The 17,762-nt window shown below is 51.5% G+C and overlaps 1 protein-coding gene across 1 annotated transcript in view; it reads left to right on the top strand.

Annotated features, from left to right (window-relative positions):
- Positions 1-17,762, top strand: part of abcb8 (ATP-binding cassette, sub-family B (MDR/TAP), member 8) — a 166,597-nt gene that overhangs the window by 8,737 nt on the left and 140,098 nt on the right. Inside the window, exon 2 of the mRNA XM_072468563.1 lies at positions 13,572-13,914. Coding sequence (XP_072324664.1) covers positions 13,572-13,914 — 343 coding nt within the window. The remainder of the gene's footprint in view (positions 1-13,571; positions 13,915-17,762) is intronic.

Here is a 17,762-nt window from a genome sequence, read left to right as displayed (position 1 = left end):
CTCCACTATTTCTTCAGCTATCTCCTTTAGAACTCTAGGATGTAGCCCACCTGGGCCCGGAGATTTATCAATTTTTAGACCTCTTAGTTTCTCTCGCACTTTCTCCTTTGTGATGGCTACCATATTCAACTCTGCCCCTTGACTCTCCGGAATTGTTGGGATATTACTCATGTCTTCTACTGTGAAGACTGACGCAAAGTACTTATTTAGTTCCTCAGCCATTTCCTTGTCTCCCATCACTAGATTACCAGCGTCATTTTGGAGCGGCCCAATGTCTACTTTTGCTTCCCCTTTGTTTTTAATGTATTTAAAGAAACTTTTACTATCATTCCCAATGTTACTGGCTAGCCTACCTTCATAATTGATCCTCTCTTTCCTTATTTCTCTCTTTGTTATCCTCTGTTTGTTTTTGTAGCCTTCCCAATCTTCTGACTTCCCACTACTCTTTGCCACATTATAGGCTTTCTCTTTTGCTTTGATGCATTCCCTAACTTCCTTTGTCAGCCATGGCTGCCGAATCCCCCCTCTGATAACCTTTCTTTTCTTTGGAATTAAGTCACCTCTTAACCTTCTTCTCTCTAACGAAAACAGCCTCAAGTCCCTCAGCCTTTCCTCATAAGATCTTCCCTCCATACCAGGCAACATTCTGGTAAATCCCCGCTGCACCCTTTCCAATGCTTCCACATCCTTCCTATAATGCGGCGACCAGAATTGCACGCAATACTCCAAATGCGGCCGCACCAGAGTGTTGTATAGCTGCAATATGACCTCATGGCTCCGAAACTCAATCCCTCTACCAATAAAAGCTAACACACCGTACGCCTTCTTAACAACCCTCTCAACCTGGGTGGCAACTTTCAGAGATCTATGTACATGGACACCGAGATCTCTCTGCTCATCCATACTGCCAAGAATCTTACCAGAAGCCCAGTACTCAGTCTTCCTGTTATTCCTTCCAAAGTGAATCACCTCACACTTTTCTGCATTAAACTCCATTTGCCAGCGCTGCAGCTTATCTATGTCCCTCTGTAACTTGTAACATCCTTCCGCACTGTCCACAACTCCACCGACTTTAGTGTCACCTGCAAATTTACTCACCCATCCTTCTATGCCCTCCTCCAGGTCATTTATAAAAATGACGAACAGCAGTGGCCCCAAAACAGATCCTTGTGGTACACCACTAGTAACTGGACTCCAGTCTGAACATTTCCCATCAACCACCACCCTTTGTCTTCTTCCAGCTAGCCAATTTCTGTTTTTATTGTGTATTTATTTCAATCCATCAGCCTGGAAAGAGGCATGCAGGAAACCTGTGTCACCTTAACCTCAAAAACTCTTAACTGGTTGTCAGGTAACTTACATTCTTTTTTTAAAAAAAATATATTTTAGTGAAAATTTTTTCTAACCAACATTTTTCCCTCTTACAAAACAATCGGAACAATAACGAAATAGAAATTTTTAACAATACACAAGTAACAAAACCCCATTATCTATTGACCTATACTAAACTAAACCCCCCCCCCCCCCCCCCCCCCCCTGGGTTGCTGCTGCTGGTCATCTGTCTTCCCTCTAACGTTCCCCTAGGTAGTCGAGAAATGGCTGCCACCGCCTGGTGAACCCTTGAGCCGATCCTCTCAGGGCAAACTTTATCTGCTCCAGTTTAATAAACCCCGCCATATCGTTTACCCAGGCCTCCAGTCCGGGGGGTTTCGCCTCCTTCCACATAAGTAGGATCCTGCGCCGGGCTACTAGGGACGCAAAGGCCACGACATCGGCCTCTTTCGCCTCCTGCACTCCCGGCTCTTCCGCAACTCCAAATAGAGCTAACCCCCAGCTTGGTTTGACCCGGGCATTCACCACCTGCGAGATCACTCCCGTCACTCCCTTCCAATATCCTTCCAGTGCCGGGCACGCCCAAAACATATGTGCGTGGTTTGCCGGGCTCCCGCCACACCTCCCACATCTGTTCTCCACTCCAAAGAACTTGCTCAATCTTGCCCCTGTTATGTGTGCTCTATGTAGCACCTTAAATTGAATCAGGCTAAGCCTGGCGCATGAGGAAGAGGAGTTTACCCTGCTTAGGGCATCAGCCCACATACCCTCCTCTATCTCCTCCCCTAGTTCTTCTTCCCACTTTCCCTTTAGTTCTCCCACCGACTCCTCCCCCTCTTCCCTCATCTCTCTGTAAATCTCTGACACCTTGCCCTCTCCGACCCACACCCCTGAAAGCACCCTGTCCTGTATCCCCTGTGTCTGGAGCAACGGAAATTCCCTCACCTGTTGTCTAGTAAACGCCCTCACCTGCATATATCTCAAGAAATTTCCCCGGGGTAACTTATACTTTTCCTCCAATGCTCCCAAGCTCGCAAAAGTCCCATCTATGAATAAATCTCCCACCTTCCTAATTCCCAACTGGTACCAGCTCTGAAATCCTCCATCCATTCTTCCTGGGGCGAACCTATGGTTGTTCCTGATAGGGGACCCCACCAGGGCTCCCCGCACCCCTCTCTGTCGCCTCCACTGTCCCCATATGTTCAGTGTTGCCGCCACCACCGGGTTCGTGGTAAACTTTTTAGGTGAGAGCGGTAGCGGTGCCATCACCAGCGCCTCTAAACTCGTCCCTTTACAGGACTTTCTCTCCAGTCTTTTCCACGCCGCTCCCTCACCCTCCATCATCCATCTACGTATCATTGCCACATTGGCGGCCCAATAATAATCTCCCAAGTTCGGTAGTGCCAGTCCTCCTCTATCCCTACTACGCTGAAGAAACCCCCTCCTTACTCTCGGAACTTTCCCTGCCCACACAAAGCTCGTGATGCTCCTATCTATTTTATTAAAAAAGGTCCTGGTGATTAATATAGGGAGACATTGAAATACAAATAAGAACCTCGGGAGGACCATCATCTTAATTGCTTGCACCCTACCCGCCAGCGATAAAGGCTGCATGTCCCACCTCTTGAAGTCCTCCTCCATTTGTTCTACCAGCCGTGTCAGATTAAGTCTGTGCACGGTTCTCCAGCTCCTAGCGATCTGAATCCCCAGATATCGGAAGTTTCTTTCCACTTTCCTTAGAGGCAAGCCTTCTATCTCTCTACTCTGGTCCCCTGGATGTATCACAAATAATTCACTCTTCCCCGTGTTTAGCCTATACCCCGAGAATTCCCCGAACCTCCTCAAAATTCGCATAACCTCTATCATCCCCCCCGCTGGGTCCGACACGTATAACAGTAGGTCATCTGCATATAACGAGACTTGGTGTTCTTCTCCCCCTCTAATCACCCCTCTCCATTTCCTGGAGTCTCTCAACGCCATGGCCAGCGGTTCAATTGCCAACGCAAATAACAATGGAGACTGCGGGCATCCCTGTCTTGTTCCCCTATATAATCGGAAATACTCCGATCTATGTCGACCTGTAACTACGCTTGCCGTTGGTGCCCCATAAAGAAGTCTAACCCAGCAAATAATCCCGTTCCCAAACCCAAACCTCCTTAACACTTCCCATAAATACTCCCACTCCACCCTATCAAATGCCTTCTCTGCGTCCATTGCCACCACTATCTCTGCCTCCCCCTCCACTGGGGGCATCATTATCACCCCTAATAGTCGTCGCACGTTAACATTCAGTTGTCTCCCTTTTACGAACCCTGTCTGGTCTTCGTGCACCACCCCCGGGACACAGTCCTCTATCCTCGATGCCAGTACCTTTCCAGCAACTTGGCGTCCACGTTCAATAGTGAAATAGGTCTATACGACCCGCACTGCAACGGATCTTTGTCTCTCTTCAAAATTAGCGATATCGTCGCCTCCGACATCGTCGGGGGTAGAGTCCCCCCTTCCCTGGCCTCATTGAACGTCCTCGCCATCAACGGGGCCAACAAGTCCACACATTTTCTGTAGTATTCCACCGGCAACCCGTCCGGCCCCGGAGCCTTCCCTGCTTGCATGCTTCCCAGTCCCTTAATAACCTCGTCCACCTCAATCGGCGCCCCCAGGCCTGCCACCTCCTGCTCCTCCACTTTCGGGAACCTCAATTGGTCCAGGAACTGCCGCATCCCCTCCTTCCCCTCTGGGGGTTGAGACCTATACAGTTCCTCATAAAAGGTCTGAAACACCTCATTTATCTTTCCTGCCCTTCGCACAGTGTCTCCCCTTTCATCCCTAATTCCTCCTATCTCCCTCGCTGCTGCCCTCTTTCGCAGTTGGTGCGCCAGCAGGCGACTAGCCTTTTCCCCATATTCATACCTCCTCCCCTGTGTCTTCCTCCACAGTACCTCCGCCTTTCTGGTGGTCAGAAGGTCAAACTCGGTCTGGAGTCGTCTCCTCTCCCTGTACAGCTCCTCCTCCGGGGTCTCTGCAAATTCCCTGTCCACCCTTAAAATCTCCCCAAGTAGTCTATCCCTTTCCTTGGCCTCTGTTTTCCTTTTGTGGGCCCCAATAGAGATCAGCTCTCCTCTGACCACCGCTTTTAGTGCTTCCCAGACCACTCCCACAGGGACCTTGCCGTCGTCATTGACCTCCAGGTATCTCTCAATACACCCCCTCACTCTTGCACACACTCCCTCATCCGCCATCAGTCCCACATCTAATCGCCAGAGTGTTCTCTGCTCCCTGTCCTCTCCTACTTCCAGGTCCACCCAATGTGGGGCATGATCCGAAACCGCTATGGCTGAGTATTCAGCTTCTTCCACCCCAGAGATCAACGACCTTCCTAAAACAAAAAAATCTATCCGGGAGCACACTTTATGGACATGGGAGAAGAAGGAATACTCCCTAGCCCTAGGCTTAAGAAATCGCCATGGATCCACTCCCCCCATTTGGTCCATAAACCCCTTAAGTACCTTGGCCGCTGCCGGCCTTCTTCCGGTCCTTGAGCTGGATCTATCTAGCCCCGGGTCCAGCACCGTATTGAAGTCCCCTCCTAAAATCAAATTTCCTGCCTCCAGGTCCGGTATGCGCCCCAGCATCCGTCTCATGAATCCCGCATCGTCCCAATTTGGGGCATACACATTAACCAACACGACCTCCATTCCGTCCAGCCTACCACTCACCATTACATATCTACCTCCGCTATCTGCTACGATGTTCTTTGCTTCAAATGCTACCTGTTTCCCCACCAAAATGGCCACCCCTCTGTTCTTTGCGTCCAGTCCTGAGTGGAACACCTGTCCGACCCATCCTTTCCTTAGCCTCTCTTGGTCCGCCACCTTTAGGTGCGTCTCTTGGAGCATAACCATGTCTGCCCTTAGTCCTTTCAAATGCGCGAGCGCTCGGGCCCTTTTTATCGGTCCATTCAGGCCTCTCACGTTCCACGTGATCAGCCTCACTAGGGGGCTACCTGCCCCCCTCCCTTGTCGACTAGCCATTACCTTCTCTAGGCCAGTCCCATATCCCACCTCCGCGCTCCCGCTCGCTCCCCCAGCGCCGCACACCGTCCCCGACCACCCACTCTTTAGCCATTTCCTTTTGGATTTCCGCAGCAGCAACCCAGTTGCCCCCCCCCCCCCCCCCCCGGGTCCCCCGTCCCCCCCGCTAGATCTCTTTCTAGCTTGATTGCTCCCCCATACCACTTCCGTAAGTCAGCTGACTTCAACTGACCCCGGCTACTCCTGCTCACTCCTCGACCCCCCCGGTGTGAGGGAACTCCCATCCGCCTTGCGCTTGTTTTCCCGCCTTATTCTTTCTGGCGCGGGAACATCCCTTTACCTGACCCACCTCTTATGGCGCAGCTCCCTTTCCCCTCCCCCTCCCCTTCCCCATTCTCCGACTATGTCCCGTCTTTCCCCCCTCACCGGCGCCCACATTTCCCCAGTGTCTCCCCCCTTCCCTGTTTACTTCTCGAATAACTTTCACCATAACATCATCAAAAACAATAACAATAACAATTCCCTGCAGCATCAGTCCCTCAGTTTCCGTCCAGTTTCTCTTCGTTGATGAAGGACCATGCTTCTTCTGCCGTCTCGAAATAATAGTGTCTCTCCTGACACGTGACCCATAGTCTTGCTGGCTGCAGCATCCCAAACTTCACCTTCCTTTTGTGCAAAACCTCTTTGGCTCGGTTGAAGCTCGCCCTCCTTCTCGCCACCTCCGCACTCCAATCCTGGTATATCCGTACCACTGCATTCTCCCATCTGCTACTCCGCACCTTTTTAGCCCATCTCAGGACCTCTTCTCTGTCCTTAAGGCGGTAAAATCGCACGATTATCGCCCTCGGTGGTTCTTCCGCTTTTGGTCTTCTCGCCGGGATCCGATTTGCCCACTCCACCTCCATGGGGCCCGCAGGGGCCTCAGCACCCATCAGTGAGCTCAGCATCTTACTTGCGTACGCTCCACAGTCCACCCCTTCCACACCCTCAGGGAGACCTAGCATCCTAAGGTTCTTCCTTCGCGCTCCGTTTTCAAGGGCCTCAATCCTGTCAGCACACTTTTTATGAAGTGCCTCGTGAGTCCGGGTCTGAACCGCCAGGCCCAGGACCTCGTCCTCCATATCTGACACCTTCTGCTCCACCACGCGGAGCTCAGTCTCCTGGGTCTTTAAAGTCTCCTTAAGCCCCTCAATTGCCTGCAACATCGGGGTCAGTACCTCCTTCTTCAGCAGGTCCACGCACCGTCTCACTACTTCATCCTGCTCAGGCCCCCATGTCGCCTGCGATTTCTCCGCCGCCATTTTGTTCTCCACTCCCTCTGACCTTGTGGTTGAAGATTCTTCGGGCTGCAGCCGCCGCCGCCGGTTTTTCCTTTCGTCGTTCGGGGGGAGACTCCCTTCCCATACGCCCCACACCGGGTTATTCGGCCGGCAAAATCCCCGTTGGGGCTCTTAAAAGAGCCCGAAGATCCGTCGGAGCTGGAGCCGCCGAAACGTGCGGCTAGCTCATCCTCGCCGCAACCGGAAGTCCAGCTAGCCAATTTCTGATCCAAACTGCTAAATCATCCTGAATCCCATGCCTCCGTATTTTCTGCAGTAGCCTACCATGGGGAATCTTATCAAACGCTTTACTGAAATCCATATACACCACATCAACTGCTTTACCCTCATCCACCTGTTTGGTCACCTTCTCAAAGAACTCTATAAGGTTTGTGAGACACAATCTACCCTTCACAAAACCGTGTTGACTATCTTTAATCAAATTATTCCTTTCCAGATGATTATACATCCTATCTCTTATAAACCTTTCCAAGATTTTTCCCACAACAGAAGTAAGGCTCACTGGTCTATAGTTACCGGGGTTATCTCTCCTCCCCTTCTTGAACAAGGGGACAACATTTGCTATCCTCCAGTCTTCTGGCACTATTCCTGTCGACAAAGATGACTTAAAGACCAAGGCCAAAGGCTCAGCAATCTCCTCCCTAGCTTCCCAGAGAATCCTAGGATAAATCCCATCCGGCCCAGGTGACTTATCTATTTTCACACTTTCCAGAATTGCTAACACCTCCTCCTTATGAACCTCAAGCCCTTCTAGTCTAGTAGACTGAATCTCAGTATTCTCCTCGACAACATTGTCTTTTTCCTGTGTGAATACTGACGAAAAATAATCATTTAGCACCTCTCCTATCTCCTCGGACTCCAAGCACAACTTCCCACTACTGTCCTTGACTGGCCCTACTCTTACCCTAGTCATTCTTTTATTCCTGACATATCTATAGAAAGCTTTAGGGTTATCCTTGATCCTACCTGCTAAAGACTTCTCATGTCCCCTCCTGGCTCTTCTTAGCTCTCTCTTTAGGTCCTTCCTAGCTATCTTGTAACTCTCGAGCACCCTAACTGAACCTTCATGTCTCATCTTTACATAAGTCTCATTCTTCCTCTTGACAAGTGTTTCGACTGCTTTAGTAAACCACGGTTCCCTCACTCGACCACTTCCTCCCTGCCTGACAGGTACATACTTATCAAGGACATGCAGTAGCTGTTCCTTGAACAAGCTCCACATTTCCATTGTGCCCATCCACTGCAGTTTTCCTCTCCATCCGATGTGTCCTACGTCTTGCCTCATCGCATCATAATTGCCTTTCCCCCAGACATAACTCTTGCCCTGCGGTATATACCTATCCCTTTCCATCACTAAAGTAAACGTAATCGAATTGTGGTCACTATCACCAAAGTGCTCACCTACCTCTAAGTCTAACACCTGTCCTGGTTCATTACCCAGTACCAAAGCCAATATGGCCTTGCCTCTCATTGGCCTATCTACATACTGTGTCAGGAAACCCTCCTGCACACATTGGACAAAAACGGACCCATCTAATGTACTCGAACTATAGCGTTTCCAATCAATATTTGGAAAGTTAAAGTCCCCCATAACAACTACCCTGTTGCTTTCGCTCCTATCCAGAATCATCTTTGCAATCCTCTCCTCTACATCTCTGGAACTTTTCGGAGGCCTATAGATTCAGAACTGGCTAGGTCATAGAAGGCAGAGAGTAGCAATGGAAGGGTATTTTTCTGATTGCAGGACTGTGACTAGGGGTGTTCCGCAGGAATCTGTGCTGGGACCTTTGCTGTTTGTAATATATATAAATGATTTGGAGGAAAACGTAACTGGTCTGATTAGTAAGTTTGCGGATGACACAAAGGTCGGTGGAATTGCGGATAGCGATGAGGACTGTCGGAGGATACAGCAGGATTTAGATTGTCTGGAGACTTGGGCGGAGAGATGGCAGATGGAGTTTAATCCGGACAAATGTGAGGTAATGCATTTTGGAAGGTCTAATACAGGTAGGGAATAGACAGTGAATGGTAGAACCCTCAAGAGTATTTTTTTTTTTACAAATAATTTTTATTAAGGTTTTCATAAAATATCAATAACAAAATGAAAAAGGAACCCAACAGGGTTAAGTACAAAACACAGTCTAGAAAAGCAACCCTCCATACCCCCTCCCCCTGTACATAAATAATAAATTAACATTGACACCCCGACTTAACACAACAGGTATATACACCCCCTCAGACCCTCCAGTGTAAATAACGAAAACAAAAATAAAAATAAAATAAAGTAAAACCCCCCCCCCCCCCCCCCCCCCCCCCCCCGAGTTGCTGCTGCCATTGGCCAATGTCTACCGCTCTGCCAGGAAGTCTAAGAACGGCTGCCACCGCCTAAAGAACCCTTGTACCGACCCTCTCAAGGCAAATTTCACCCTCTCCAACTTAATAAACCCCGCCATATCGCTGATCCAGGATTCCATGCTTGGGGGCCTCGCATCTTTCCACTGAAGGAGAATCCTTCGCCGGGCTACCAGGGACGCAAAGGGCAGAATTCCGGCCTCTTTCGCCTCCTGCACTCCCGGCTCCCCTGCCTCGTCCCTCGGTGCAACCGAAAGTACTCGGACCTCCTCCTGTTTGTGGCCAGACTCGCCATCGGGACCTCATACAACAGCCTAACCCACCTGACAAACCCCTCCCCAAACCCAAACCTCTTCAGCACCTCCCACAGGTACCCCCACTCTACCCTATCGAAGGCTTTCTCAGCGTCCATCACCACCTCTATCTCCGCCTCCCCCTCCCTCGCCGGCATCATGATAACGTTCAAAAGCCTCCGCACATTCGCATTCAACTGCCTCCCCTTCACGAACCCCGTCTGGTCTTCGTGGATGATCTGCGGCACACAATCCTCGTGGCTAAGACCTTCGCCAGCACCTTGGCATCTACGTTTAACAACGAAATCGGTCTGTAAGACCCACACTGCAGGGGATCCTTGTCCTGCTTCAGGATCAAGGAGATCAGTGCCCGGGACATCGTCGGGGGCAAAGCCCCCCCCCCCCCTCCCTTGCCTCATTGAAGGTCCTAACTAGCAACGGGCCCAACAGGTCCATATACTTTTTATAGAATTTGACCGGGAAACCGTCCGGCCCTGGTGCCTTCCCCGCCTGCATGCTTCCTATCCCTTTGACCAGTTCCTCCAGCCCAATCGGGGCCCCCAGTCCCGCCACCAGTCCCTCTTCCACCTTTGGAAACCTCAATTGGTCCAGGAAGCGGCCCATCCCTCCCTCCTCCAGTGGGGGCTCGGACCAGTACAATTCCTCATAGAAGTCCCTGAAGACCCCATTGATGCCAACCCCACTCCGCACCACACTCCCTCCCCTGTCCTTAACTCCCCCGATCTCCCTAGCTGCGTCCCGCTTCCGAAGCTGATGCGCCGCTCCCTCCTCTTCTTGTGGGCCCAAATGGAGATCAGCTCTCCCCTAACCACCGCCTTCAGTGCCTCCCATACCATCCCCACTCAGACCTCCCCGTTGTCGTTGGTCTCCAAGTACCTCTCTATACTTCCACGGACCCGCTCGCTCACCTCCTTGTCCGCCAACAGCCCCACCTCCAAGCGCCACAGCGGGCGCTGGTCCCTCTCCTCCCCCAGCTCCAAGTCCACCCAATGCGGGGCGTGATCCGAAATGGCTATCGCCGAGTTCTCGGTATCCTCTACTCTCGCTATCAGCGCCCTACTCAAAATAAAAAAGTCGATTCGGGAATAAGCCTTATGGACATGTGAGAAGAATGAAAATTCCCTCACCCCCGGCCTTGCAAATCTCCAAGGGTCCACCCCTCCCATCTGGTCCATAAACCCCCTCAACACTCTAGCCGCCGCCGGCTTCCTACCTGTCCTAGACCTGGAGCGATCCAGTGCAGGATCCAACACCGTGTTAAAGTCTCCACCCATTATCAGGCCCCCCACTTCCAAGTCTGGGATCCGACCCAACGTGCGCCGCATAAAACCCGCATCGTTCCAGTTCGGGGCATACACATTGACCAGTACCACCCTCTCTCCCTGCAACTTACCATTACGTACCTACCGCCATTATCTGCCACAATGCTCGACGCCTCGAATGACACCTTCTTTCCCACCAAGATCGCCACCCCTCGATTTTTGGCATCCAGCCCCGAATGAAACACCTGACCTACCCACCCTTTCCTCAATCTTACCTGGTCGGCCACCTTCAGGTGTGTCTCCTGGAGCATAACCACCTCCGCCTTCAGCCCCTTCAGGTGCGCGAAGACGCGGGCCTGCTTAACCGGCCCATTCAGTCCCCTTACATTCCAGGTTATCAGCCGGATCAGGGGGCTACCCGCTCCCCTCCCCCGCCGACTAGCCATAACCCCTCCTCGGCCAGCCACCACCACCCACCCACCCACCCCCGCCCCCCGGCTAGGACTCATCCTAGCTGTTTTACTCCCCCCATTGCACTTCCGCAAGTCAGCTGACTCCTGCTGACCACGGCCTTTCCCGCCTCTCCTTCGACTCCTCCCATTGTGTGACACACCCTCCTCTTCCATTCCCCATCCACAGGCTCTCCCCCTCCCCCTTCCATCCTAAGTGCGGGAAACAACCCTTGCTTCCCCGTCCCGGCCCTGCCCCCTCCAGTCTTCAGCGCGGGAAAAAGCCCGCGCTTTCCACCTACCCGGCCTCGCCACCTCTGACGCAGCTCCTTTTACAGTCCCAGTCCCCTCACCCCCGTCTTGGGCCTCCCCCTCCCCGCAGGGCCCCATCTCACCGCCGGCCATCCACCCCTGTTCCCTTTGCTTACCCCCCCGCCAAGAGCCCCCCCGACCAACGCAACCCACCCTAACCACCCTCACCGACCAGAAAAAGAAAAACACAAAAGAAAAAAAAAGAAACCAAGAGCGAAGGACCCCCCCTCAAAAAGTAAAATATCAACCGCAATCCCCAAACGCCCCTCCCGACCCTCAGTCTGTGTCCAACTTCTCGGCCTGAACAAAGGCCCACGCCTCCTCCGGAGACTCAAAATAATGGTGCCGGTCCTTGTGGGTGACCCACAGTCGCGCCGGCTGCAACATGCCAAACTTCACCCCCTTCCTGTGCAGCACCGCCTTCGCTCGATTGTACCCGGCCCTCTTCGCCATCTCCGCACTCCAGTCCTGGTATATTCGAAACTCCGCGCTCTCCCACCTGCTGCTCCTCTCCTTCTTGGCCCACCTGAGCACACACTCCCGATCGACGAACCGATGGAACCGCACCAGCACTGCCCGCGGAGGCTCGTGAGCCTTGGGCCTCCTCGCCAACACTCTATGGACCCCTTCCAGCTTCAGGGGCCCCTGGAAGGACCCCGCTCCCATCAGCGAGTTCAACATGGTGACCACATAGGCCCCCACATCCAGCCCCTCCGGGAGGCCCAGAATCCGCAGATTCTTCCGCCTCAACCGATTCTCCATCTCCTCGAACCGCTCCTGCCATTTCTTGTGGAGCGCCTCGTGCGCCTCCACCTTTACCGCCAGGACTAAGACTTCGTCCTTGTTGTCGGAGATCTATTGTCGGGCCTCGCGGATCGCCACCCCCTGGGCCGTCTGTGTCTCCAGCAGCTTATCAATAGAAGTCTTCATCGGCTCTAGCAGGTCCGCTTTAATCTCTCTGAAGCAGCGCTGGATACCCTCCTGTTGCTCCTGCGCCCACTGCATCCACGCTGCCTGGTCTCCGCCCGCCGCCATTTTGTTCTTCTTTCCTCGCACCTTCTTCGGGTCCACCACCACCTTTTTAGTCGCCCCGCTCCTGGTAAAAGCCAGAAACTATCGGGGGATTGTTGTAATCTCCCTCCCACACCGGGAAACCTCGAAAAAGTGACGTTAGGGTCCCCGAAAAGAGCCCAAAAGTCAGTTTTTGCGGGAGCCGCCGAATGTGCGACTTAGCTCCGCATAGCCGCAACCGGAAGTCACCCTCAAGAGTATTGACAGTCAGGGAGATCTAGGTGTACAGATCTCTACACGTAGACCAATTTCAAATTCTCTCCAGTCATCTGAACCTTCAAAATCCCAGGACTGGACCATGTCCTTGCTGATGCACTGTCCCGGATTTTAACCTAAAGGAAAGGAGCTGCATCGGGGAACTGCCATTGCCCCTGCTCGCTGTGTGTTTTCAGATGAGAACGGCTTCTTTTGTCTTGGAAAGTTTTGCAACTATGGGTCTCTCTCCCTCAGAAGTCAGCAGAGGTGGGATGATTGGATATTTTTAAGGCAGAGATAGATAGATTCATGTTAAGCAAGGGAATCTGAGGTTATTGGAGGGAGATGGGACGTGGAATTCGCAACACGAACAGATCAGTCATGATGTTATTGAATTGTGGAGCAGGTTTGAGGGGCCGAATGGCCTGCTGGCATTCCTATTCATTGTATTCTTTGTGTCTGACGTGCCAGCATGAATGAGGGAATGCACATATACTTCTTCACTTCTTAATCTTCCTTCCGATGACCACATAGAACCATAGAATCCCTACAGTGCAGAAGGAGGTGGCAGTAGTTAGCACTGTTGCTTCACAGACCCAAAGATTCCCGCTTGGGTCACTGTCTGTGCGGAGTCCGTGTCTGCGTGGGTTTCCCCCGGGTGCTCCGGTTTCCTGCCACAAGTCCTGAAAGACGCGCTGTTAGGTGAATTGGACATTCTGAATTCTCCCTCTGTGGACCCGAACAGGCGCCGGAGTAGTGGGGGGCATTGTGAGGAGGTGAGACTCGGCAGGGGCAAGGTAAGAAGGTGAGGCTCAGATCACTCACAAAGGTGGAAGCCTTGTTGAACTCGGCGTGTTTTGTTTTCTTGAACTGAACTTGTTGATGTTTGAGTTGTGAATTGTGTGTCTTGTAGGCACTGCCTGAGCTGGGGCCAGCGATGTTGGAGACATCCTCGAGGTATGAAGGTTTCCGAATGCAGTTTCTTCTTACAGTTGTTGAATGAGTCGAGAAACAGCATCAGACAGCGAGTGAGTGGCTGGCTGCAGGGCCCCGTGAGGACTCGTAGTGCCTTCCTATTGGTGGCCACGCCTGGGCTAATAACACTGTGTCTGAGGCTCCACAACAACATTGCTCACTGTGAAGAAGGCCAAAGGTGTAAAGTTCAAAAATCCAAGCAGCCTGCACCTGAATTTAACTGGAAGGTGTTTTGGAGGTTTCTACAGCCCGAACTCACTGCACTGATTTGGGCAGTAATCGTAAGTAACTGTACTCCAAGACCAGCCGATCAAACGTGGTCCGGAGTGTTTTGAGCTCGGGTTCGTGTGCATCTGACCCCCCGCCTCAGTACCATTGACACCGCAACGTACACACATAGATACATACATAGAAGATAGGAGCAGGAGGAGGCCTTTTGGCCCTTCGAGCCTGCTTCGTCATTCATCACAATCACGGCTGATCATCCAACTCAATAGCCTCATCCTGCTTTCTCCCCATAGCCTTTGATCCCATTCTCCCCAAGTGCGATATCCAGCCGCCTCCTGAATATATTCACAGTTTCAGCATCAACTACTTCCTGTGGGAATGAATTCCACAGGCTCACCACTCTTTGTGTGAAGAAATGTCTCCTTATCTCTGTCCGAAATGGTTTACCCTGAATCCTCAGACTGTGACCCCTGGTTCTGGACACACCCACCATTGGGAACATCTTCCCTGCATCTACCTTGTCTAGTCCTGTTAGAATTTTATAAGTCTCTTTTAGGGCAGCACGGTAGCATGGTGGTTAGCACAGTTGCTTCACAGCACCAGGGTCTCAGGTTCGATTCCCGGCTTGGGTCACTGTCTGTGCGGAGTCTGCACATCCTCCCCGTGTGTTCGTGGGTTTCCTCCGGGTGCTCCGGTTTCCTCCCACAGTCCAAAGATGTGCAGGTTAGGTGGATTGGCCATGATAAATTGCCCTTAGTGTCTAAAATTGCCCTTAGTGTTGGGTGGGGTTACTGGGTTATGGGGATGGTGTGGGCTTGGGTAGGGTGCTCTTTCAAAGAGCCGGTGCAGACTCGATGGGCCGAATGGCCTCCTTCTGCACTGTACATTCTATGATAGATCCCCCCTCATTCTTCTGAACTCCAGCGAGAACAATCCCAACCTAGTCAATCTCCCCTCATATGGCAGTCCCGCCATCCCTGGAATCAGTCTGGTAAACCTTCGCTGCTCTCCCTCGAGAGCAAGAACATCCTTCCTCAGAGAAGGAGACCAAAACTGCCCACAATACTCCAGGTGTGGCCTCACCAAGGCCCTGTATAATTGCAGCAACACATCCCTGCTTCTATACTCTAAACCTCTCGCTATGAAGGCCAACATACCATTAGCCTTCTTTACCGCCTGCTGCACCTGCATGCTTACCTTCAGCGAATGGTGCACAAGGACACCCAGGTACGCTGAAGGTGTTTAACATGTTTAACACTGCAGCACAGAGGACAGGAAGTTGCAAAGTTCAATCCCCATCCAGCTGTCAAGATTGAGGCAAGACAGACGGTCAATTGGGAGAGTTCACCACCTGTGTAGAATAAGGTGGGGGTTTGAAATTAAAGAATGGGAAAAAATGGGAGAAGGATCTATCGTGAAACTCAGAGAGGCAAGAGAGGAATTGTTACCTGTTCCCACTCTCAAGCCAAGTTTCACCGTGAACATGGCCTAGCCCAAATTGCTCTTGAAAGGTTGTGGTGAGCCTCCTCCTCGACTTGCTGTAGTCAGGCCCTGTGGTGGAGGTACTCCCACAGTGCTGTTACAAACGGAGCTCCAGGATTTGGACCCAGCGACAGGGAAGGAACAACGATCTTGTTCCAAGTCAGGATTCGGTTATTTTAGCTTGTTTGAATGAGAGTGGGGCTGCAGAGTGGATGAGTAAAACTGACCTGGGGCACTGTGGTACAGGAAGACATTTCATGCACGGGGAGTAAATAGGAATGCAAGGGTAGTACGGATCGTATAGTTGGGCGAATAGAGACAGTTCTCTGCCTCTTCTCCAGGAGCAAGAGTCCAGCCGGCTGTGTTTCGTGCCCGGTGCCAGGGTTCGGAACATCTGCCCTGGACAGGAGAGGAACGGACAGTGGGAGGGAGGACCCTCTTGTCATGGTCCATGTACATCAGTAGGACGGGGAAAGAACTTCTGCTGAGGCAGTAGAGCAGCTAGGAGTGAAATAGAAAGCAAAATCTCAAGGGTAATAATCTTTGGATTCTCACCAGAGCCACAAGCAAATTGGCTTTGGGCAGATAAGATTAGAGGGATGAGTGCATGGCTTAAAGATTAATGCGGGAGAAATATTTTTCCCTAGCAACTGTATCCAACCCCGTCATGATTTTGAACAAAGAACACACAGTGCAGAAGGAGGCCATTCGGCCCATCCAGTCTGCCCGACCCACTTAAGCCCTCACTTCCACCCTATCCCCGTAACCCAATAACCCCCCCACACCTTCTTTTGGACACTAAGGGCAATTTAGCAGACCAATCCACCTAACCCGCACGTCTTTGGACTGTGGGAGGAAACCGGAGCACCCGGAGGAAACCCACGCACACACGGGGAGAACGTGCAGACTCCACACAGACAGTGACCCAAGCCGGGAATCGAACCTGGGACCCTGGAGCTGTGAAGCTACAGTGCTATCCACGGTGATACCGTGCTGCCCATCTCTATCAAATCTCCCCTCAGCCTTCTCTCCAAGGAGAACAATCCCAACCTCTTCAATCCATTCTCATAAATAAAAAAGGTTCAGAGCCCTGTATCTAAATGCAGAGTTTGGAACACAAAGAATGAATTGGATTTTGGATTTGGATTTGTTTATTGTCACGTGGACCGAGGTACAGTGAAAAGTATTTTTCTGCGAACAGCTCAACAGATCATTTAGTACATGAAAAGAAAGTACACAAGGAGAAAAGAAAATACATAATAGGGCAACACAAGGTCCACAATGTAAATACATAGACACTGGCATCGGGTGAAGCATACAGGAGTGTAGTATCAATCAGATCAGTCCATAAGAGGGTCATTTAGGAGACTGGTAACAGCGGGGAAGAAGCTGTTTTTGAATCTGTGTTCTCAGACTTGTTAGCACAGATAGAGATAAATATTTATCACCTGATGGGCACTTCAGAATGAGACTGGTAAATAATAATGGGGAAGCAGGAAATGGTGGAGGAGTTAAATAAATACTTTTCGTCAGTACATTGGCACTGCGATAACAGATGAATAGACATCGCGCGACTATCGCCAGGCAGAAATGTTCCCTTCCAGTCGGGGAACACTTCAGCAGTCAAGGGCATTCAGCCTCTGATCTCCGGGTAAGTGTTCTCCAAGGCGGCCTTCAGGACGCGCGACAACGCAGAATCGCCGAGCAGAAACTGATAGCCAAGTTCCGCACACATGAGTACGGTCTCAACCGGGACCTTGGATTCATGTCGCATTACATTCACCCCCCACCATCTGGCCTGGGCTTGCGAAATCCTACCAACTGTCCTGGCTTGAGACAATTCACACCTCTTTAACCTGGGATTATCCCTCTCTCCAGTCGCACCATCTGGACCTGTAAAGACTTAAATACCTGCAAAGACTCACATTCAAAGTATCGTATTGCATCTTTGACTTTGTCTTTATATATGTTTCTGGAACCCACCTCTTCATTCACGTGAGGAAGGAGCAGCGCTCCGAAAGCTAGTGATTCAAAACAAACCTGTTGGACTTTAACCTGGTGTTGTAAGACTTCTTACTGTGCCTACCCCAGTCCAATGCCGGCACCTCCACATCATGTGCTATGAAATTCTTGATAATGGACTCCAGCAACTTGCCCGCTACCGACGTTAGGTTCAATGGTCTATAGATCCCTGTTTTCTCTCTACCTGGGCAGCATGGTAGCACAGTCTGTAGCACTATTGCTTCACAGCGCCATGGTCCCAGGTTCGATTCCCAGCTTGGATCACTGTCTGTGCAGAGTCTGCACGTTCTCCCCGTGTCTGCGTGTGTTTCCTCCGGGTGCTCCGGTTTCCTCCCACGAGTCTCGAAAGACGTGCTGTTAGGTAATTTGGACATTCTGAATTCTCCCTCAGTGTATC

The sequence above is a fragment of the Scyliorhinus torazame genome, chromosome 11 (assembly GCF_047496885.1).
Source record: "Scyliorhinus torazame isolate Kashiwa2021f chromosome 11, sScyTor2.1, whole genome shotgun sequence".
NCBI lineage: Eukaryota > Metazoa > Chordata > Chondrichthyes > Carcharhiniformes > Scyliorhinidae > Scyliorhinus > Scyliorhinus torazame.
The sequence above is the reverse complement of the archived record's forward strand: the minus strand, read 5'-3'. Positions and strand labels throughout refer to the sequence as shown.